Source organism: Vulpes vulpes, chromosome X (assembly GCF_048418805.1).
Source record: "Vulpes vulpes isolate BD-2025 chromosome X, VulVul3, whole genome shotgun sequence".
Taxonomy (NCBI): domain Eukaryota; kingdom Metazoa; phylum Chordata; class Mammalia; order Carnivora; family Canidae; genus Vulpes; species Vulpes vulpes.
This window is the reverse complement of record NC_132796.1, coordinates 13,275,371-13,299,252: the sequence shown is the minus strand read 5'-3', so window position 1 is coordinate 13,299,252 and position 23,882 is coordinate 13,275,371. Positions and strand designations below refer to the sequence as shown.

Below are 23,882 nucleotides of genomic sequence, written 5' to 3'. Positions count from 1 at the left end.
TCAAAATGAAGGGATGAAAAAAGTAATTCATTACAAATCAAAACCACAATGAGATACCACCTCACACCAGTGAGAATGGGGAAAATTAACAAGGCAGGAAACAACAAATGTTGGAGAGGATGCGGAGAAAAGGGAACCCTCTTACACTGTTGGTGGGAATGTGAACTGGTGCAGCCACTCTGGAAAACTGTATGGAGGTTCCTCAAAGAGTTAAAAATAGACCTGCCCTACGACCCAGCAATTGCACTGTTGGGGATTTACCCCAAAGATTCAGATGCAATGAAACGTCGGGACACCTGCACCCCGATGTTTCTATCAGCAATGGCCACAATAGCCAAACTGTGGAAGGAGCCTCGGTGTCCATCGAAAGATGAATGGATAAAGAAGATGTGGTTTATGTATACAATGGAATATTACTCAGCGATTAGAAACGACAAATACCCACCATTTGCTTCAACGTGGATGGAACTGGAGGGTATTATGCTGAGTGAAATAAGTCAATCGGAGAAGGACAAACAGTGTATGTTCTCATTCATTTGGGGAATATGAATAATAGTGAAAGGGAATATAAAGGAAGGGAAAAGAAATGTTGGGAAATATCAGGAAGGGAGACAGAACATAAAGACTCCTAACTCGGGGAAACGAACTAGGGGTGGTGGAAGGGGAGGAGGGCGGGTGTTGGAGGGGAATGGGTGACGGGCACTGAGGTGGACACTTGACGGGATGAGCACTGGGTGTTTTTCTGTATGTTGGTAAATTGAACACCAATAAAAATTAATTAAAAAAAAAAAGTAATTCATGCAAATGAAAACCAAGAGAGCAGGAGAGCTATATTTAAATCAGAAAAAAATAGACTTTCAGCCAAAAACTGTAACAAGAGACAAATAAGGTCATTATATAATGTTAAAATGGTTAATTCATCAAGAAAATATAATAGTTGTAAATATGTATGTACCTAACATCAGAGCAGCTACATATATATTAATAACAGATATGAAGGGAGAAATCAATGCATATATCATCTAGACAGAAAACCAGTAAGGCAATGTTGAACCTAAGCTATACTTTGGACCAAATGGACCTAAGAGACATCAAGAACATTCCATCCAGGGCTGCAGAATACATATTCTCAAGTGTACATAGAACACTCTCCAGGATATATATCACGATAGGTCACAAAACAAATCCTAGAAAACTTAAAAAGACTGACATTATACTAAGTATCTTCTCTGACCACAGTGCTAATGAAAGTAGAACTCAACTAACAGGAAGAAAGCTGAAAAATTCACAAATATATAGAAATTAACACACTCCTGAATAACCAACAGGTCAAAGAAGGAATCAAAAACTATCTTGAAACAAATGAAAATGGAAACACAACATACCAAAACAAATGACCAACAGGCAGGTAAAAAGATGCCCAACATCAGTAATCACCAAGGACATATAATCAAAACCATAATGAGAGGTATCTGGCTGGCTCAGCTGATAGAGCAGATAACTCTTGATCTCAGGGTTGTGAGTTCAAGCCCCACACTGGGTGGAAGCTTACTTAAAAAATAAAAAAACTGCAATGAGGTATCACCTCACACCTGTTAGAATGGCTATTATCAAAAAAGTAAGAAATAAGTGTTGCCAAAAATGTGGAGATAAGGGAATCCTTGTATACTGCTAGTAGGAATGTAAGTTGGTGCAGCCACCATGGAAAACAGTATGGAGGCTTCTCAATATTTAAAAAAAAAACTATCATATGATCCAGCAATCCCACTTCTGGGTATTCAAAGAAAATAAAAATCAGAGTCTCAAAGGAATATCTGTACTCTCATGTTCACTGCAGCATTATTTACAATAGCCAAGATATGAAAACATTAGTATCTGTCTACAGATGAATGGATAAGGATGTAGTACATACATAGAATGGAGTACTATTCGGCCATAAGAAAGAAGAAATTCTATCATTTGTGACATGGATGGACCTTGCAGGCACTATGCCAAGGGAAATAAGTCAGACAGAGAAACGCAAATACTGCATGATACCACCTGTGTGTGGAATGTAAAAAAAGCCAAATTCATAGAAAGTAGAACGGCAGTTGCCAGGGGCTAGGGGGAAACAGAGAGATGTTAACCAAGGGTCCAAACCTCCAGTTCTAAGATGAGTAATTTCTAGGGATCTAATGTACAGCATGATGCCTATAGTAAACAATATGTATTACATAATTGAAAGTTGCCAAGACAGTCAATCTTAAATGTTCTAACCACATAAAAGAATTGGTAATTTTGTGAGGTGATAAAGGTATTAATTAACAATACTATGACAATCTTATTGCAATATGTAAATGTATCAAATAAATGTGTTGTATACCTATACATACTGTTATATGTCAATTATATCTCAATAAAGCTGAAAAAAATAGAACTACCTAATACAACCCAACTTCTGTGTATATATATCCAAAGGAATTAAAATCAGTATCTCAAAAAAAAAATCAGTATCTCAAAGAGATATCTGTACTCTCATGTTCACTGCAGCATTATTCACAATATCCAAGACATGGAAGGAACCTTTAAGGCCTACCAATGGACAAATGGATAAAGAAAATGTATATACATACCGTGGAATATTATTCAGCCTTAATTTTTTTAAGAAAAAATAAAGAAATTCAGCCATTTGCAACAACATAGATAAAACTTGGAGGATATTAAGCTAAGGGAAATAAGCCAGACACAGAAAGACAAATACTAAGTGATACCACTCATGAGGAATCTACAAAAGTGAAACTCATAAAAGGAGAGTATAGAATGGTAGTTGTTAAGGGCTGGGGGAAATGAGGAAGTACTATTCAAAGGGTACAAAGTTTTAGTTATCCAGAATGAGTAAGGCCTAGAGATCTACTATACAGCAATAGTGCCTACAATTAATTATAGTGTGGTGTATAATTAATAATTTGTTAAGTGGGTAGATCTTAATTTTTTTTTATTTATGATAGTCACAGAGACACAGGCAGAGGGAGAAGCAGACTCCATGCACTGGGAGCCCGATGCGGGACCCGATCCCGGGTCTCCAGGATTGCGCCCTGGGCCAAAGGCAGGCGCCAAACCGCTGCGCCACCCAGGGATCCCAAGTGGGTAGATCTTAAGTGTTCTTGTCACATATACAACATAATAATGATGATAATAAATAAAGAGGGGGAAGGAAACTTGTAGAGGTGATGAATAGTTTTATGGCATAAATTGTGGTGATGGGTCCATGGATATATAATTACCTCCAAACTGTATATATCACATTGCATATATTAAATATGCATAGTTTTTTGTGTATCAGTCATACCTCAATAAAGTGGTTTTAAAAAGCATCTTTAGACCTAAATGCAAAAGCTAAAATAATAAAGCCTTTAAGAGAAAACATAGGAGACTATCTTCATAACTTAGATGTAGGCAGTTTCTTTATATAGGAAGAAAATAAGAACCATAGAGGGGAAAAATGATAAATCAGACTTTATAAAAATTAAAAATGTTCATGAAAAGATACAGTTAAGAAAATGAAAGAATGAAAGGAAACATTTATAAAACAGGTATCTGACAAAGGCCTAGTAACCAAGATAATATAAAAAGCATCTAACTTAAAATGCCACAAAAAAAAGACTAAAAACAATGTTTAAAATGGCCACATATTTTGAACAGACACTTCATAAAATATATGGAAGGTAAAGAATTGCAATAAAAAATGCTCAGCAAAATTAAGCATCAAGGAGATACAAAATAAAAACTAAATCACCACAGGATCAACTAAAATTAAAAGACCACCACCAAATGTCGGCAAAGATGTGGAACAACAGAAATTCTCGTGCTCTGGTGGGAGGAGCACAAAATACCTACAACTGCTTTGGGAAAAGCACTAGCAGTTTCTAATAAAACTAATCACATACATTTGCCACTAACCCAAATCTTAGGTATTTCCCCAAGAGAAATGAGAACATATCTCCACACAAAGACTTATTCAAGAATGTGGTTTTCTTCAAAATAGCCAAAAACTGGCAACAGCTGAGGTGTCGATTAAAAGAACTGATAAAAAAAAAAGAAGAACTGATAAAATTGTGGCATAATCACTCAATGGAATACTATCTAGCAGTAAAAAGGAATGGATTACTGACACATGCAGTATCAATGAATCGCAAACATGTAATACTAAGCTTTACACAAAAGTACATATTAGAGAACACCATTTACATAAAGTTACAGAATAAACAACACTATGGCATAACAAAGTAAGAACAGTAGTTGCCTCTGTGTGCGTGGGGCAGGAATTGACAGGGAAGGAGCATGAGGGAGCCTCTTAGGGTGATGTAATGTTCTATGTCACGATAGGGCTTTGGCTTCCATAAGTATATGCATTTGTAAAAACTCAGCAAATGGCACATTTAAGATTTGTGCATTCATTGTATATAAAATTTATATCATCAGAAAAACCTGTAAAAATATTCAACTCTCGTTAATGATCTGCATGTTGTAATGTTTAGGGGATGCATATAAATGTCTGCAATTTACTTAAAAATGTTAAAAATAACTGATGAACAGAGGGATAGATATGTGATAAAACAAATACAGTAAAATGTTAAAAGAGGTGGCTATAAAAGTATTTACCATAGGATTCTTTCACCTTTCTTGTATACTTGAAAATGTTGGTAATAAAATATCAGGACAAAGGGGGAGTAATAAAAGAAAAATCAAAGAAGGAAGAAATAGCAGAGAATGCTAAAGAAGAAGCACCAGGAAGGGAGGGAAGGAGGGAGAAGGAACATGAAAATAGTATAATAGCCCAAAAGCCAGTGAGAAAGGCAACTTCGGAGGAGGCAATGGTCAATTGTATAGAATTCTTCTGAAAATTCAAATAACATTGAAAGAGGCCCTTTGGATTTGGTTATAGGAGGGATGTGAATGGAGGAGAGTGACGCCACACTGAAGTGGAGAGAAAAAAAGCTATTGGTGAGGATGGAGAGTAAATGAAAAGCAACTGCTAGGACACCTAGCTGGGAAGGAGAGCAGAGACAGGGGGCTGCAGCTGAACAAGGATGGGAGGTCATAACTCTGGAAAACGAACTAGGGTGGTGGAAGGGGAGGAGGGCGGGGGGTGGGGGTGAATGGGTGACAGGCACTGAGGGAGGCACTTGACGGGATGAGCACTGGGTGTTATTCTGTATGTTGGCAAATTGAACACCAATAAAAAATAAATTTATTATTAAAAAAAAAAGGATGGGAGTTCAAGGTAATGGACAATACTGGAGCATGTTTATGTGGATGGGAGTGATGCAGTAGACAATCAGGGGATGCAGTGGGTAGAACTGTATCCCCCAAAATGATATGCTTAAACCCTAACCCCCAGTACCTGTAAATGTTACCTCATACAGAAATAGGATCTTTGGAGATGTAATTAAAATGAGGTTCTGCTAAATTAGGGCAGGCCTTAATTCAATAACTGGTGTCCCTATAAGAAGAGGACATAATAAGAAGAGGAATTTGGATACAGACAGAGATCCAGAGAAAACATAATGTGACAGTGAGACAGATACTGGAACGATACATCTGGAAGCCAAGGAATGCCCAGGATTGCCAGCAACTACCAGAAGCTGGGAAGAAAGACGGAAGGATTCTCCCCAAAAGCCTTCAGAGAGAGGGGATGGCTCTGCTGACACTCTGATTTCAGACTTCTAGCCTCCAGAGTCGTGAGAAGTGATTTCTGTTACTTCAAGCCACCAAGATTGTAGTACTCTGTTAATGGCAGTCCTAAAAAACTAATACGGGGGAGATTAACAGTGAAGAGAAAAAGGCAGGGGTGATGTTCTTGAGAAGGTGATAGGGAACCATTTGTCCACAGGAGAGGTTGGGCCTTTGATTGTGTCAGGGCTACCCTCTTCCATCTAAATAAGTATAGCATCATTCAGGGAGGATCTACACAATTGAGGGTTTAATTCAGAAGCTTATGACAATGAAGAATGCTTCTGACAGCCTTTGTAAGAGGTTCTCTGTCCTACTAACTAATACACAATATGTAGCCTGCATAGTCAAGTTACTAGTCTTCCTGTAAACATATAAGAACCAACACATGAAACCTAAGTGCAGCAATTCTGTCTTCCAAAAGACCTTTGAGAACAAAGATGCAAGTCTTACCAACTGGAATGGAACCAGGTGCTCGGCCAATGGTCAAAACAAAGGCACCAGATGAAAAGCCTAGTAATCCGATTTCAGGAAGCTCCTTACCTTGAGCTGCTGCTGGAGTTCACTGTTCAGCCGGGCCAGCACTGCATTTGCCTCTTTATTTTTGCGGATAGCAGTTTGAATAGCCTTCTTCTGTTTGGAAGACTGTCTAAAAAAAGTACAAACAGTTCAGGGAAACAGAACTCAGAGGTCCAGATCCTTGTGGGTCAGAACACTCTAATTCACGAGAAGTGCTCAACTAACAAGGGGCTAATGTCACAGGGCTCCAAAAATAAAATCATCGATTAGCAGGCAGGCAAGCAGGCACACACCAAACAAAACAAATTTGTCGGGATGAATTATTTACACCTGAAGTAATTCCCATTTTATAACTTGAAGAAAAGCTGTGAATTGGACCTTTTCAAACTTTGCATTCCATTTATTCCAAGACATTTTAATAAGCATTTCTTCCTGACAAACCACGTTAACTAGAATGCCCTTTTTGTGTAAGCATTAATGGCATTTAAAAGAACTGCAGGTGGCCTCTGTGGACAAGTCTGAAGGAAATGAATAGAAGAACATTCTCTTTAGGAAAAATCCTACATTAACTTAGCCAGCCTATATAACTCTCCTTCATCTCTTTATTATTAGGTATGAATGCTTGAGTGTGTGTATGTGTGTGAGTATGCTCACGCAAGTGCATATACCAGCATACATCTGTGGCACTTGAGAAAATGTTTTAATACCACTATTCCTAAATTAAGTCAGTATTAAATTCACAGAACAGGTATAACTAGAGTGACCATATGTTTCACTTTGCCCATTACATCCTCTGCTTATACTGCTTGTCTGGCCCTAATTATCTTAGAACCCTCTTTTTCCCTCGAAGCTGTCTACAGTTGGGATGATAAATCAACATGATCGTATAACCTACAACCTTATATCCCACAGCAAAAAATACCGAATTCTCAGAGCGAAAGGCCAATTTAAGTTCCCCTTGGAAAACAGACATATTTACAATCTGTGAGAGGTAGGTTCTACGCCAGAGCAACTTAACCAGAATGCATAGTGACCATTGTGGAGATCTGATTAATATTCACTGAGTATATACACTATGCTACCCACTCTGCTAATCTGCAGAAGGCATACTCCCAACAAATTGAAAAATTAATTTTTTCATCCATAAATAGGCAAGAAAGAGGCTTTAAAATCTACTTTTAGAAAGATAAGGATTGGATTTCCAGTTTCAGGACAATGTGAAGTAGACATACTTCTCTCTACCCCACCAAATACAGCTAAGGTCCTAGATATAATATATAAAACAAACATAAGATTACTCCAAAAAGTGAAGAAGCAAATTAGTCAAGGAACTCAGTACCCAGGGAAACACACAACAGTGAATTCCCCAAGTTTTCTAGAATGCTTCATATATCCCAGACTACATAGTGGAGAAATCAGCAATCCATAAATGCCAATAAAGGCAGACAGTAAAAAGTCTTTCCCCATCCAAATCCTGCTCTCTCCAACCAGGTAACTTGGAAATGGGCAACCTAGCAAGACCTAAATTAGACACAACACCTCTCCTGGAGATACATGGAATTTCTTTAACAAAATATTAGCAAATAGAATTTAGCAGTGTATTAAAAACTATACACCATGACCAAGAGAGCTTTATTCCAGACATGCAAGGCTGATTCAATATTCAAAAGCCAATAAATATAATCCACCAACCTAACAGGTGAAAGAACAAAATCACATGACTGTATCAACTGATAAAGAAAAATCACCTGATAAAACTCAATACCCATTTATGATAAAAACTCTCAGAAAACTATGAATAGAGGTCAACTGGTTCAAGCTGATGAAGAATGTCTACAAAAAGAAAAAACTACAGCCGACATCATACATACATACATAATAAAAACTAAATGCTTTCCCCCTGAGATGAGGAACAAAGCAAGGATTTCTACTTTCATTACTATTTTCAATACAGTGCTAGAAGTCCTAGCCACCACAATAACACAAGAAAAGGAAATTAAAGGCACACAAATTAGAAAGAATGAAATTGTCCCTATCTGCAGATGACGTAATAGCCTATATAGAAAGTTCCAAGGAATCTATAAAAAAAATTCTCAGAACTAATAAATGACTTCAACTAGAATAGAAGTGAGTGTGGAGGAGAGAAGATTAACGTACAAAAATCAATAGAATGGGGGTGCCTGAATGGCTCAATCAGTTAAATGTCTGACTCTTGATGTCGGCTCAGGTCATGATCTCCGAGTTGTGGCATTGAGCCCCACATTGGGCTCCGCACTCAGCGTAGAGTCTGCTTGTCCCTCTCCCTCTGCTCTGCTCTTCTCTTTCTCTCTCTCTCTCTCTCTCTCCCCCAGTTCTCAAAAAAACAATAGATAATTTTTTAAATCAATAAAATTTTGATATACTAACAGTGAATACTTAGAGAAAAATTAAAACACAATATTTACAAAGCTTCAAACCAAAATTCTTAGATATATCAAAACAACTACAAGACTTACATGCTGAAAACTATACAACACTAATGAAAAAATAGGATCAAAATAAATAGAGAAATATTCATCATGTTCATGGATTGGATGACTCAACATAATAAAAAAAAAAAAGTCCATTCTCCTCAGATAACACAATTCCTTTTTTTCTAATTTTTTAAAGATTTATTTATTTATTTATCTATTTGAGAAATAAAGCATGAGCAGGGTCAGGGGTGAGGGGGAAGTAGACGTTTAACCAACTGAGCCCCCCAGGTACCCCAAAGGTTTAACAAAATTTGTATCGAAATCTCAGCAAGATTTTTTTTGTAGATCAAGACAAAATTATTCCAAAATTTATGTGGAAAGAAGAATTAGAATATCTAAAATAATTTTGTTTTTTATAAAGATTTTATTTATTTATTCATGAGAGACACAGAGAGAGAGGCAGAGACACAGGCAAAGGGAGAAACAGGCTCCATGCAGGGAGCCGAATGCAGGACTCGATCCCAGGACTCCAGGATCACGCCCTGAGCCGAAGGCAGATGCTCAAACACTGAGCCACCCAGGCATCATCCTGTTCACCTCTCTTTTGACACTGAAATGGATGCTGGCCCATGCTGAGCTGACCAGATTCTCCCTCCGAATGATTTGAGTTATGGCTAATAATTCAGTTCAGCCTGGGCCCAGCACAGTAATCTCTACAGTTGAAGGTGCTTGAGAAGTCCTCATAGACAAAAATGTCAAAAACATCCTAAGAAAACTGAGAGGCATCAGAATGAGCCCCAGAAGGTTTGCAATCCTTTCTTCCAATCCACCCCGCCCCTGATTTCCCCGAGTCACCTCTATATCCTTATAATACAGAGTATAGTTTTGGGGCACCTGGGGGGCTCTGCCTTCAGCCCAGGTCATGATCCCAGAGTCCTGGCTCCCTGCTCAGTGGGGAGTCTGCTTGCTTCTCCCTTTCCCTCTGCCCCTCCCCCTGTTGTATTCTCCTGCTCTCTCTGTCAAATAAATACATACAATCTTAAAAAAATAATAAAGAGTATGGTTTTGCTACCTCAAGTTGCCTTTTATCATTTGCTACCAAAGGAGCCCTAAATAACACAAAGATAGGATCAAGCCCAGAATACCTCTGAAGGGGTCACCAAAGCATTTAACCTGCCTCACCCTCTTAAGAGTTGCTTCTGGAGTCTGTCTCTTCAGGTTCTCCTAATATTTGTACTCACTGTTTCAGGCTGTACTCTAACCAGCCTGGCTTCCAGGGAGGAAACTGAAGGAGTAACACTTACGTAGACATTTGTTTTGTCTGGCTCTGTTGTGTGTCATGCTATCTATCAATTTAGAACAGCAGCACCATGAGGCACTGTCCACTCAAGGTTGTGTGGCAGACTGTCCTCCAAAACCTCTTCTTGTGCCTTCTTGTTTGCAGTAGCCTAGCATTCTCAGTTTGAGTGAGGTACATGGCCCTCTAACTAGAAATTCCATTTCCCTATCTTTCTTGCAGGTAGGTAAGGCCATATGACTTAAGTTTGGGCCAAAGCAGAGATGCCACTTCTGAGTCATCCCCTTAAAAATAGCCTGTTTTCTCTCCATTTGTTCCATCCCCACTCCGGGGTCTAGAATGTGAACATGTTAGTGAGCCATCTTCAACCATAAAGATAAAGGCCCCACAGGGATCCAGAATAAGAATACAGGAAAGTACCCGGGTTCATGCACAGAGCTAATCTACGCTTTGGGACCACTCACCAACTTAGACTTCTACACAAGAAAGAAGTCAATTTCTATGTTTATCTGAGTGACTGTTAATTGGGTTTCATTCAAGCAGCTGAACCAATATTTGAAAGAATGTAAACTGGGGTCTCTAGATAAGAAAAATCTTCTTGGCCTTCAACCTGAGCCCCAATTTCTCCCACGGAATTATGAGTACAGTGTCTAAAAAATGAACTTGTATTACCTTTTCTCTACTTGGAAATAGCAGGTTTTTATTAGGAATGCCACTCATTGACCCTACAGACAATCTGGTACCATTAAGCATGCAGCAGGAAGGAAAACAGAATCCAAGCACACTAAGAACATCACGCAGGCAAGCAGACACTGTCACACTGGCTGCTGGGCATGCTCTGGGGTGGTCCAGGACACTTCCAGAGTTTATAGAAAAGAGCAAAAACCATGGAAGCTGGCACAGCTTCAGTCATAGTACTGTTATACAACACCCTCTCTCTCCAAACTGTTCAAACCATTCTGTTTTCCCAAGGTCCATCTATACAAGATGTACAAGACATGAGGGAAAAAAACAAGTAAGTCACATTATTTCTTTTTAAAAACCACTTTTGGAACACCTAGGTGGCTCAGTGGTTCAGTGTCTGCTTTTGGCTCAGGGTGTGATCCCAGGATCCAGAATCAAGTCCCACATCAGCCTCCTCCCAGGGAGCTGTTTCTCCCTCTGCCTATGTCTCTGCCTCTCTCTCTGGATCTCTCATGAATAAATAAAATCTTTTTTAAAAACCCACTTTTGTCCTCACAAGCAGCTCAGTAATTATGACACAATCCAAGAGTTGTTTATTAGTTATAATCTGGACTCAGCAGCTCACTTAGAAAAGATTATTTTATTTTTTCCTTTGCCCTAAATGGAATAGACAATGATGATATATGAAGAAGAATTTGTTTCTTACAATAGGTCAGTTCTGATGTTCATTTCCCGAAGACCTGATGACCATTTTCCAACTAGTTTATTTTTTTTAGCCTTTCTTAACCAGTGTTCTGTTAGACAGTTAAGAAAATTACTTGTCACTCTTTTGTCAATTTCCCCCAAAGCAATACACAGTAAATACCACTCTAGATGCATAGGAGAGAGGTTAAGTTCCTACAGACAGTGGATGTCTAAGGGCATCAGAGTTTCATTCTTTCCCAGAACCCTGGTTGAGAAAGAACTATACAGACTAACCATCATGTGTCTGGCTGTCTCTCTCTCCAGGGCTTAAGAAAATGATAAATTCTAAGTTGCTCCTTATCACTCCAAAATAAACTAGTCTGGGAATGATAACAAGCTGTATGAAATTCCCTAACCCAAAGCTTACATCCCTGCCATTTACAGCACTACTTGTGTTCCTGGTGATCGCTAGCATCTCTCAGTCTGACACCATGTGGTCACCTAACTAGTGAGAGAGTATCACAATGAGGGACAGTCACTAAACTGGCAAATAAAAGAAAATATCTCCTCCAATAAACGATGTGGGGACAAGTGGATATCTATATGCAAAAGAATGAAGTTGGGTCCTTTCCTTACCTTATACACAAACATGAACTCAAAATTAACCACATGTTTCAATGTAAGAGCTAAAACTATAAAACCTATAGACGCAACACAGGAAAAAATCTTCATGAACTTGAGTTAGGCAGTGGTTTCCAAGCCATGACACTAAAGACACAAGTAACAAAAGAAAACATAATAAACTGGACTTCATCAATATTAAAGCTTTAGAGCTGCAAATGACACCATCAAGAAAGTGAAATGACCATCTACAGAATGGAAGAAAACACTTGCAAATCATTTATCTGGCAAGGGATGTGTAATCAGAACAGGTCAAGAATTCCTAACTCAACATAAAAAGATAAACAATCCAAGCAGAAAAGGGCAAAGGATCAAGTAAACATTTCTCCAAAGATAAACAAATGGCCAATAAGCACATGAAAAGATGCTCAACATCATTAGCCATTAGGGAAATGTAAATCAAAAACACAATGAGATACTCCTTCATACCCACTAGGATGGCTGTAATAATTTTAAAAAATAAATAAATAGCAGCAAGTGTTGACCAAAAATACCAGGAGGAACCAGAACTCTCATATGTTCCTGGTAGGACTGTAGAATGCTACACCTACCATGGAAAACAGTTTGGCAAGTCCTCAAAATATTAAATATAGAGTGACCATATGACCTAGCAATTCCACTGCTAGGTACATACTCAAGACAAATGAAAATGTAAGCCCACACTAAAACGTGTACACACATAGTATGCCAGCATTATTCTTTACAGCTTTAAAGTGAAAACAACCGAAATGTCCATCAAGTAATGAATGAATAAATGTGGTATATCCATACAATGGGACATTATTTAGCAATAAAAAAGAATCAAGTACTGACTCAGGCTACAGCATGGATAAACCTTGAACACATTATGCTAACTAAAAAAAAAAAAAAAAAAAAAAAGCCAGCCACAGAAGACTGTGTGCTGCATGATTACATTCACATGAAATGGCCACAACAGGCGAACCTAGAGAGACACAGAGTAGATGACTAGCTGCCTGGGACATGGCACAGGAATGGAAAGTGATTGCTAACCCACAGAATTTCGTTTGGGGGCAATGAAAATGTTCTAAAATTAGTTTGTGACAACAGTTGCACAACTTTGTGGAAATACTAAAAACCACTGAATTGCACATGTAAAAGGTGAATTATATTGCTATGTGAATTACATCTGAAGAAAGCTGTTTAAAGGGCACCTGGGTGGCTCAGTGGTTGAGCATCTGCCTTCAGCACAGGTCATGATCCCGGGGTTCTGGGATCAAATCTTGTATTGGGCTCCCCAATCTTGTATTGCCTCTCCCCTCTGCCTATGTCTCTGCCTCCCTCTCTCTATGTCGCTCATGAATAAATAAATAAAATCTATAAAAAAATGAAAGCTATTTTAAAACACACACACAGATAAAGGAAAGAAACAGAAAAAGACCTCTGCATGAGCTCTGCCAGCTGCCCTCCATCCAGGACGGAGGGTGCTGTAGCCATCCCTGACTAACAGTGATGTGAAGCAGAGACCACCGTGGAAAGCCAAGATGGCACACAGAAGCAAGTTTAGCCATCCTTGTCCCTGACATGGATTCATCCCCTAGGCTTGACAGTGGCTGAAAGATAGTCAAAGCTCTCAGTGGCCATTAAGGACAAAATATATTTCCTTTATGCATTGATACTGCTAGGGAACTGTCTATTTGGAAAAACTGACACAAAAAACATTATCTGAAGAGTGTTGTATGGATTCATGATGGGGTTTTGGCTTCAGAGGCAAGTCGTGCCCACAGAATCCGTTGCTTCTTTCTCTACAACAGTATAAGCAGGAGAAAACCACAGCAGCCCCTGGGATCTACAAGGCCACTAGAGCAGTGTCAGGGCGTATGTTGAGCATTTATGTTAGTGACCAGGCAAGCTCATTTATGAAGTTATGCACAGCAGCAGGTTTCTGCTCTCAGCACTGCTTAATTTCACTACAGAAAAACTGAGGCAAGGGATAGGTTTTCTTAAAACAAAACCCTCTGTAGAAAACTGGTTTGTCAGGAACATTGTTCTCTCAGTTCCTAGCCTTGTCCACGGGTGCCCCCCTCACATAGCTGTTACAGCCAGTCACATAGCTATTTTGGAGGCTCCACATGTGACCATCTGTGCTGAGATGATCGACAATAAAAATTTTCGTGGGGAATAAAATGAAATCACAAGCCACATGTACTTAAAATTGGGTCTGAGGGTCACAAAGCTAGCCATTTGCCCTGGGGGAGCACCAGAAGGCAAAGAGGAAAAAGGGCCATTTGTATCACTGTCTTCTTCCTAGGAAAACATGCACCAGCACAAGGAAGCACGGCAGGAAGGAGAGGAGGAGGAGAAAGGAAGGGAGGGAAATCAAAGCAAACTGCAACAGCACATCTTTGTACTTGCTTGGCCCTTGGCTCAGGTTAGGTTCTAGAACACAGGTCTCTTCCTGGGTGCCCGGGAAGAGTACCACCACAGAGACAAGAAGGCAAAACTACAACCATAAAATCACACCGTTCTATGGCCATGAGTATAAATGCAAACAGATTTCCAGGTACACACATATAAAAACTGGAAAGCTGGTGTCTGAGTCCCGTGATCTGCCGTACATACTTTTGGACTGCTGCGTGGGGCTTCCCGCTCGCTGCCGACACTGGCCCACCAACAGTGCTAGGAGGCTCTTGGCTTTCTGTAGCTGAGTTTTCAGGTCGGAACTTCCTTCGGATGGGCTTTGATGGAGGCTGAGAATGTGGTATGTCCTGCAGATTAAATACAAAACAATAAAACCCCGAAGTTCACAACAGAAATGCTCCCTTCATCATGCCAATGTCCTCATGTTCCTTCTATGCCCATCCTCAGGTCAGGTGTGTGCTCTGTTCAAACTCCACACCTGAGGATGTAAGTTTGAGTCATGACTTCACAAGGGGGGGGGGGGGGATGACACAGGAAGGACATGGGCATCAGATTCCAGGAGCCTTTCTTTTTTCGTTGTTCTTTCCATGCTTGCAGCATATTATTGCTTTTTGCACCTGAAAGGACACAGGTATCAGATTCCAATGGGAACTCCCTTCCTTTTTTAAATGCTATGTGCATTTCACACCACAAGGCTTTTTCTGACTGAAGACAAAGCTCACTCTTGCCTCACTTTGGGGCCTGTGGGAGCATGTTGTAAGCTTTGAAGTTTGTGATAGTCTCAGTCATCTCATTCTTCCACTCCCAATTCATACATGAAGTCAAGCTTAAGGGCCACGATGTCTTCTGGAAGGAGACAGCCAGCTGGCTTCCTAGGAGTCCCCTCCTCACCTGTGCTCCCAGGCCCAGGGCCCATGCTCTGATCAGAGGAGGACCTTAGAAAAACAGGGTGCAGCTAGAAAAGGGTAAGAAGGTAAACAGAGAGCAAAAGTGAGTGGTGAGTGGTGCCTTCTGAGTAAGTAATCTGGGACTCAGTGACACCAGTGGGCTAAGGTGAAGATGCCGGGATGCAAGAGGGGACCATGGCACACAGACAAAGGAAGGCAGACTTCCCGGCCCCCACCAGAGGTGCTCCTAGACACTCAGCAACCTGCAGGGTTCTGCCAAAGGCCCTCCCCACCACACCTCCTGAACTTGCCAAAAGCAAAGCCACCATATTTAGCTCGAAGTCTGAAGAGGGAAGTACAAATGGTCAGTGACATCAAGGTCAGGCCCAAGAATCATCAGCACCCTAATCTTGACAAAGAGCCCAAATTATAGGAAAGCTGGATCATTACCATTCAGGTCAGGACACAGACACCAAAGCAAAACAGATTTGCAAATAGAGACAAGAAGCCCAGGGGAGGGGCTCACAGTGCCATCAGAGAGGCACCTTCCTGCAGGCCTTACCTTCTTCGTTGGACTACTCTCAGCAACCTGGGAGGGAGCTCTGTTCAGCTGGGGGTGTATTTCAGCCTCAGACACCTGTTCAGACTGTAGCAAAATATCATACAGAAGATAAAAATGCAAAAACATAACCACCTAAATATATAATGAAGAGCACTTAGAAAATGTTACTAAGTGGAAGCTGATGACCAACATGCAGCCAAGTGTGGTCAAGTCTATGGACCCCTGAGAAAATCTTCCCTAGACCCTGCCATTCCCTCCCATGCCCCCTTCCAGTACTGTTCAATATTAGGAAAAGGAGTCACAGTAATGTCCATAACTAGACACAGGTGTTGCTAAAAACTAATGTTTTACAAGCTCAAACTAAAAAAATAAGGCTTATCGGAAAAAAAAAAAAAAGCTGGGAAATTTGTTAAAATTTTAACCCAAGCACTAACAAAAATAGTAACCATAATAATAAAAAAATTGAAATTTTTAAAAATATTAAATTCCTAAGAAAATCACTCTAAGAGACATGACTCTTTACCTTAAAAAACACAGGAGTGGGGGTGTATAATGGAAGGAGTAAACAGAAGGGTTGAGGCTACCAAGTAGTATGGAATCTATGGACAAATGCACAAAGAATGGTGAGGACTGCCTCCAAAGCCCTTTGAGACTGAGCAGGTGCCAAAGAGTCAAGCAGAAGAGTACAGGGAGACTAGATGCCATGTGCTGTTCCCGGTCTCCAAGAGGCTTGCTACACTCAGCTGCTATTAGCCAATAATGCAAAGTGTTAACATGCTGAGAAAAAATGCTCCATATGAACTAATGTGACTTCTTCATTATAGTGACATCAGTCCTCTACCCACAGATTAATATGCATTTCAGAAACACACACTGCAGCACAACAATCATCCTTAGCATGTCCATCCTGTTCCTAACCCGGCCTTTTCTAACTCCTTCTAGAGCCTGGCTTCTTTCTTCTTCCACCTCTTCTGTAACAGACAAGGGCATTAAATGTTCCCCTATTTATCGGATTCTTGCTGCTTCTTCTAGTTTTTGCCCAGGCCTCTGCCCAGCACAGCACCCCTGACTATCTTTTTAAAACTCCTGTCCCTGGCATCTGATGAAGGACAATCTCCTACTGGTAATTATTATCTCTTTCCTGTTTTGACCCCTCTTATCCCTCAGATGTAGGATTTCTCAAGATTCTGTCTTTGGTTCTCCCACCCTATTCCTCCCGTCACCATTCATTCTTTTCCACAGCAAGCCCATCTGCTCCTACATTTGCACTGCCCTAGCTAGAAACCTCAGTTCCCTATCACCAGTCCACCTCTTCCAAAGCCATTTTGCAAGCACTCCATATGCCTTATTTCTCATTCCAAGTTTTGCTTATAGCCTTCTCCTTTCCATTAAGGATAACTGTATTGCTACTGTTGTCGATAGTTATCTGAAACACCAAACACGGTGTCACACATTTCTCCAGGTGTTCTGCATAGATGAAAGCATTTCATCATCAGAGCCCTAGGAAGGAATTATTACCCTCATCTAATTGGTGAAGAAACTGAGGATCAAGAAGTTGAAGAACTCACCCAAGATCACACAAACAGCAGAGTCTGAACCCAGGCCTCAGGTTCCAATGTGGGGCTTGTGACCACTATGCTATATAGCCTCAGGTACTCTTGGGACCGAGTGGTACTCATTCAAGAAATATTTATTGACCAGCTACTGCAGGCAGGCCCTGTGCTAGATCTGTTATTCAAGATAAATGATACTTAGACCTTTCTTATAAGAAGCTTGAAGTCTAGCAGAAAAGGCAGAGAAATGATGGGACAAGCATGCTTCAGTGGAATTCAGACTTTGGTGAGGAAGTATGAGGGCCCAGGCCGGGTGGGTGAGCAAAGACTTGAATGAAGGTGATATCACAGCTAAGACCTGAGTGATAAGTAGGGTGCAGCCCAGTGCACAGGGATAGTGAGAAAGGAAGCTCCAGTACCCAGAACACCAATTTAGGATACCATGACAGTAAGAGATCTGTCACCAAGACAGGAACCATGAGAGAAGCAAATGTAAGGGGAGCTCACTTTCAGGCACACTGAGTTTGAAACACTCAGGCAGCACCTGTGCAAAGCTATCCAGGAGCCATTCCTTATCAGGAGTATGAGGAATGTAAGTAAGACTTTACCCACCTTCCCTCAGGGTTCTGACAAATAATGTCATACTTTAAGATCTGCAGGCCCAGGGGCACCTGGGTGGCTCAGGCGGTTAAGTGCCCACTCTTGATTTTGGCTCAGCTCATGACCGCAGGGTCCTAAGATCAAGCCCCACAACTGGCTCTTCACTAGGTGTGGAGTCTGCCTGGGATTCTCTCCCTCTCCCTCTGCTCTTACACTCAGTCACTCTTTCACACTCTCTTTCTAGAAAGAAAAGAAAAGAAAGAAAAGAAAAGAAAAGAAAAGAAAAGAAAAGAAAAGAAAAAAAGAAAAGAAAAAGAAAAAGAAAAAGAAAAAGAAAAAGAAAAAGAAAAAGAAAAAGAAAAAGGAAAAGGAAAAGGAAAAGGAAAAGAAGAAAAGATCCACAGGTCCAATGTCAGCTTTATTAACGGCTGAGTGAGGGCCCAATAACTTCCTGAATGCAGGATTTCCCCTGACCTGTGTGGAAGAACACAACTTGGACTTGATGCCCCTTCCTACCTTCCATCCCCAAATCTATTGCTTGGAACACAAATGTTCTGGCCTCAAGTCTATGCATGCAGCTCTCTGCAGGACCACAGGTATGCATTGACATATCCTGCCAGCTAGTCACAGAGAAAAGGAGTGACTGATTAGTCTCCCCGCCTTTCACCTGCTCAGCTCTCTCCTCCATCATCAGGCAGAGAGAAGCATTTGCCCTAATGCTTCCTTTCCTGGGGAAATGAACAGTCTCCCTCTTGTGGAAAATACAGGGGAAATAATAAATCAGACTCTCCAACAAAAATAAGGATTCTAAGCACAGCAAAAGTAGTAGACTATCATTACCATTGCCTCTGCTTTCTTCCCTTAAACATCTCTAAAAATCCAAACAACACTGGAGTGGGAGTTGATAAGGATGAAAAAGCAAGTTGTGAAAAGGGTCTGACAATTTTTTTCCACTTATATGTTTACCTTCCTGAAACTGTATCCAAAGGCCTTGGTTTTCTAGCTCCACCACCAAAAATAAACAGCTCCTCGGTGCTATGTCAGGTGGAATCTAACCACCAACCTCCTTGGGAGGAACATCAAAACCTCCCCTCCCCACCCCATGACTGATTCTAAATGACTCCATCTATTGAACATTCAGAGGAGTGGAATCTTGTGAGGGGCCTGAATCACGAAGGTCCTAGAAAGGTAGAGCTTCACTGGAGCCAGACATTATCCCAGGAAAAGAGATGAGCAAAGAAAATGAGCTTTGTGGTAAAAACAAAACTAAACTAAACAAAACTAAAGATAAGATTTAGAGGTACAAAAGCCCCTCTTTGCAAGAAACTATTTCACTTTACCTCAGGAAAATAGTGTAAGGCTTAGCAGCTGGAAAGCCAAAAAAGCCTGGGAGATTTCTTTGCTATTTCTACAGACTTTTCTAAGGTAACTAACAACTTGGAGAGAATGATAACCCATGAAACAGGGGGGCCTCAGCAGCTCCCTTTTTCCTCCATATATTAAAATACGAAACAACTCTATCAAGATGGACAATATGCCCTTGCCTGGATTAGAAGCAACCCATAGTGGGCAAAGGCAATCCACTTAAAACATTGAAAATGAAAACAAGACAAAAAATGATGGTCACTTAAATCAGTCTGGTGGAAGTGGGGAATAGGCATATTTGAGAGCTATGTAAGCTTGACACTAGCTACATCCTTGGTGATTGATGGCATGTGATAAGTGAAAGGAAAGAACAATGACACATGGAAGCCAGATTCTGATCTTCAACAATGGATAAATGGTTGAGAGGAAAGAGTTTAAAGCAAGAGGAAAAGAAATATGGCAGCATAAAAGTTGAATAAAATTAAGCAGATTCATCACAAGCAGTACTAGAACAACCCACCTCTATCTTCTTATAGCAGTATCTCTCAAATATGAGTTCCAGGGAATATCAGTTCTATGAATTGCCTAGCCAAGGATAGGAAAACTTTCTCTGTAAAGAGCCAGATAAATATTTTCAGTTTTACAGGCCATTTGGTCTGTGTGTCTCCAATGCAAACGTGCTACACTGCTACTGAGTGCTAAAGCTGCCAAAGAAGACAACACAATGGAACATCGGGGTGGCTCAGTTGGTTAAGCATCTGCATTTGGCTCAGGTCATGATCCCAGGGTCCTGGGATGGAGTCCTGCATTGGGCTTCCTACTCCATAGGGAGCCTGCTTCTCCTTCTCCCTCTGCCTGCCGCTCCCCCTGCTTGTTCATTGTCTGTCTCTTTCTCAAATAAAAATCTTTAAAAAAAAAAGACAACACAATAATGGGTGTGACTGTGTTCCAATAAACTTTATCTACAAAAACACGATGATGGGACAGATTTGGCCTGTGGGCCATAGTTTGTCACGCCTGGCCTAGAGAAAACAGATAAGCTTAGGGAACATGGCATAGCCTATATCCCTTCTAGAAATTCACAGAACACATAGCATATCACACACACTCTGAAATCCTGTGAAGTAAAGGAAGCCATTGCTTTCACTTAACCCAGCAGTTCCCAAAATGATTTGGCTTCAACTTCTTATTTTCATGTAACTCCTATTAATATCTAGCAGAACTATGTTCTGTGGAACACACTTTGGGAAACAATGACCTACCGACTGGGTTTAGAGGAACAAAGGAAAAATATTCCATTTGACTCAAATGCCAAATGCCACATTCCACACCTAATCCTTTGAGAGGAGCATTCTACAGATTGTTTGGCAGATCCAGCTCGGGGAAGCCTCTGCTAGACCCCCTTCCCCAAGCATGTGGAAGCAGGGTAAGGATGGGGTTGCCGCCTGGCAAGAAAGGCCTCCCTTTGTTTCTCATTTCCTCCCTCCTTCCTTGCAACAGCAGCTGTCGCTGCTGCCAACTACTTCTCTACATGAATTTATTTACTGGGCTTCCTTTAAAATCTCCTGGACATGAACACAATAAATTCATTCATTATAATAGTTAAAGTAGATGAACAACACAATACTGATAAATTATGGATTTTTTTAAAGTAGCTTAAAACAACATGCCCCAGATTCCAGTGCCACCCAGGCAGGCTAGCTCTGCAAAGGTCCCACAGCTCCCATCTCAGTCCATGTGCTCATTATTAAACCTCCTACCTGGGGCACTGCAAAAACTGCAGTGGGTCTTTTTCTAGCCTTCAGTTATTTTCCCAGTCTGATCCACCCTGCACACACTAAGGAAATAATTTTGTAAAAGCACCTTCTCTCATCAAAACACTTTCCTCAAAGTCCTTCAATTGGTCCCTAAGGCCTATGGCATAGCACCACAGGCCTTAGGGACACTCAGCCAGTTAAAGATCTTCTATCATCTGGCTCCAATTTGCCTCTGCATCATAACTGCATTAGTTTCCCCATATGGATCCCGCTCCAGGCACGTAAGTATTACCTGAATCTTCAAACAGACCAGAAATTCCTTCCCAACTCAATTCTGTTTGTTCTAGACCTTCTAAGCCCAGTGGTTCCCAAATATAGCTGCACAGGAGAATTATCCAGGGAATTTTTATAAATTACAGACTTTTAGATACTACCCCAGACCTCCCTAATTAGAATCTCCTAGGGGTGGAGAACTAGAAACTTCTATTTTAACAAGCTCCCTGGGTAATTTTTATGTAGCCAGTCCAGACCAACTGTGGACCATAGATGGCCTGAACTCATTTAAGAGATGAAAAAACCAAGTCTCCAAGGTCCTGCTCTGAAAAAGGCCACAGGTGCTGCACCAAAAACTAACTAGGCTTCTTAACTGTTTTCTTGTTCATTTACCATGGAGGAATAGGGGTGTCTGCCATATGGTTTCATAAAATAAATAAATATTTGAAGCTGGGCAAAATCTTCAGCAGTAAGACTTTTGTTTAAAAGTCAAATTTGCAAAAAAAAAAAAGTCAAATTTGCAGGGTGCCTGGCTGGCTCAGTCGGTGGAACATCCAACTCTTGATCTCAGGGTTTTAAGTTTGAGCCCCACCTTGGGTGTAGAGTTACTTTAAAAAAATAAAATCTTAAAAATAAAACCTTAAAAGCAAGGAAGTAAGTGTCAAATTTGCAACAAAAAAAAGCAGAGGGGAGGGGAAATTAGAGAAAGGTGACCAAGAGGTACAAACTTCCAGTTATAAGATAAGTAGTAGAAATGTAATGCACAGCATGGTGACCATAGCTAACACTGCTGTACAATATATAAGAAAGTTATTAAGAGAGTAAAACCCCAAGAGTTCTCATGACAAGAAGGACACTTTTTCTTTTCTTTTCTTTTCTTTTATTGGTGAGGGGGAGAGGGAGAGAGAGAATCCCAAGCAGTCTCCATGCCCAGCCCAGAGACTGATGTGGGGCTCGATCTCACAACCCTGAGATCATGACCTGAGCTGAAATCAAGAGTCAGATGCTCAATGGACTGAGCCACCCAGGGGCCCCTTCTTTTCATTTTATCTATATGAGAATATGGATGTTAGCTGAACCTATTGTGGTAATCTTTCACAATATATATAAATCAAACCATCGTGCTGTACATCTGAAATTTACACAGAGATGTATGTTATCTTTCAATAAAATTGGGAAAAAAAGGTCAAATATCTTTTTAAAAATTAAGTAGTTTAGGAGTGCCTGGGTGGCTCAGTCGGTTAAGCATCCAACTTACCCCTTTTCCTCTCTTTCTGTCTCTGCCCCCCTCCTCGCTCATGCACACTCCCTCTCCCTCTCAAATAAATAAATAAACTTATTTTTTCAAAAAGTAAGTAAGTAGTCTAATTGCAGAACTAATTGCTAAAGGTATGGATAATTGATTAATTTATTTTATAAACTCTGTAATACTCATGCTGACAGATTAGAAAAAGGAACTCAAGTTTCATTTATTACCCAAGAATTCAGGCAGATGCCAAGACTGGGAAACACAAAGGCAGCAGCTAAACTGTAGGCAGATGGGCAGACAATCATGCTTTGGCCTCTAGGGAATCTCCAGCATCCCACTGATATTCTAAAGGTCATTTGGTGCCAACCTTTCACCTGACCTCCATCTCTACTAGGTAAGGGCACATTAGAAATAGCCATGTGGTCACATCCAGCCATAGAAGATGCAGAACCAATGGCCAGCAGCACACTGGCCACAGCAAAGCCCATCATGGCATGCCACAATCAGTTTCAGAGAGAAGTTCCAAAAAAGCTGAATTTCTCTGCAAGAACGATGACCAAAATCCATGACCCAAGTCACCTCTGAGAGACAGAAATGGAGCTGATGTGTAAGCACTTGGAGGGCTCAATGTGTTTTGCTTCACTGTCCTTTCCCATGCCTAAGCTGAATGGAAGCACATAGCAAGTACCCAAATCCATGTGGGGAATGAGCTAGTAAGAATCCAACAGTGTTTTGTGTTTTACTGGACAAGTCAAGAATTCATCCTACAGTAACTGGAGCCCCAGAGCACATCAGTTACAGTGCAGAGGCTCTGGAATCAGTCCAGGATTTGTGCTTGCTTGGTATATAACCAGAGCATGTGCTTAACCTCTCTGAGCCACAGTTTCTTCATCTGCACAAGGGGATAATTCACCTAACTTCTAGCATTTGTAAAGATTAAGCAAAACAGCTGTCTAGAGTGCTAAGCATAGTAACATAGTAGCCACTCGATAATGGCAGCTACTATAATAATTAAGAGTAAATATACAAAAAAAAGAGTAAATATACAAAGGCGCCTGGGTGGCTCAGTGTCTGACTCTTGGTTTCGGCTCAGGTCATAATCTCAGGATCGTAAGATCGAGCCCCAAGTTGGGGTCCACATTCTATGGGGAGTCTGCTTGAGATTCTCTCTCCCTCTACCTCTGCCCCTCCCCCTGCTAATGCTCTGTCTCTAAAATAAATAAATTT

General features: G+C 40.7%; 1 protein-coding gene across 18 annotated transcripts in view; it reads right to left on the bottom strand.

Moving 5' to 3' along the window:
* REPS2 (RALBP1 associated Eps domain containing 2) overlaps positions 1 to 23,882 on the bottom strand; it is a 222,107-nt gene that overhangs the window by 18,573 nt on the left and 179,652 nt on the right. For all 18 annotated transcript variants that reach the window (XM_072743698.1, XM_025997515.2, XM_025997510.2 and 15 more), the window contains 3 exons: positions 15,859 to 15,942; positions 14,611 to 14,756; positions 6,256 to 6,361 (listed from right to left, as the gene is read on the bottom strand). In XM_072743698.1, the coding sequence (XP_072599799.1) occupies positions 6,256 to 6,361; positions 14,611 to 14,756; positions 15,859 to 15,942 (336 nt within the window). The remainder of the gene's footprint in view (positions 1 to 6,255; positions 6,362 to 14,610; positions 14,757 to 15,858; positions 15,943 to 23,882) is intronic.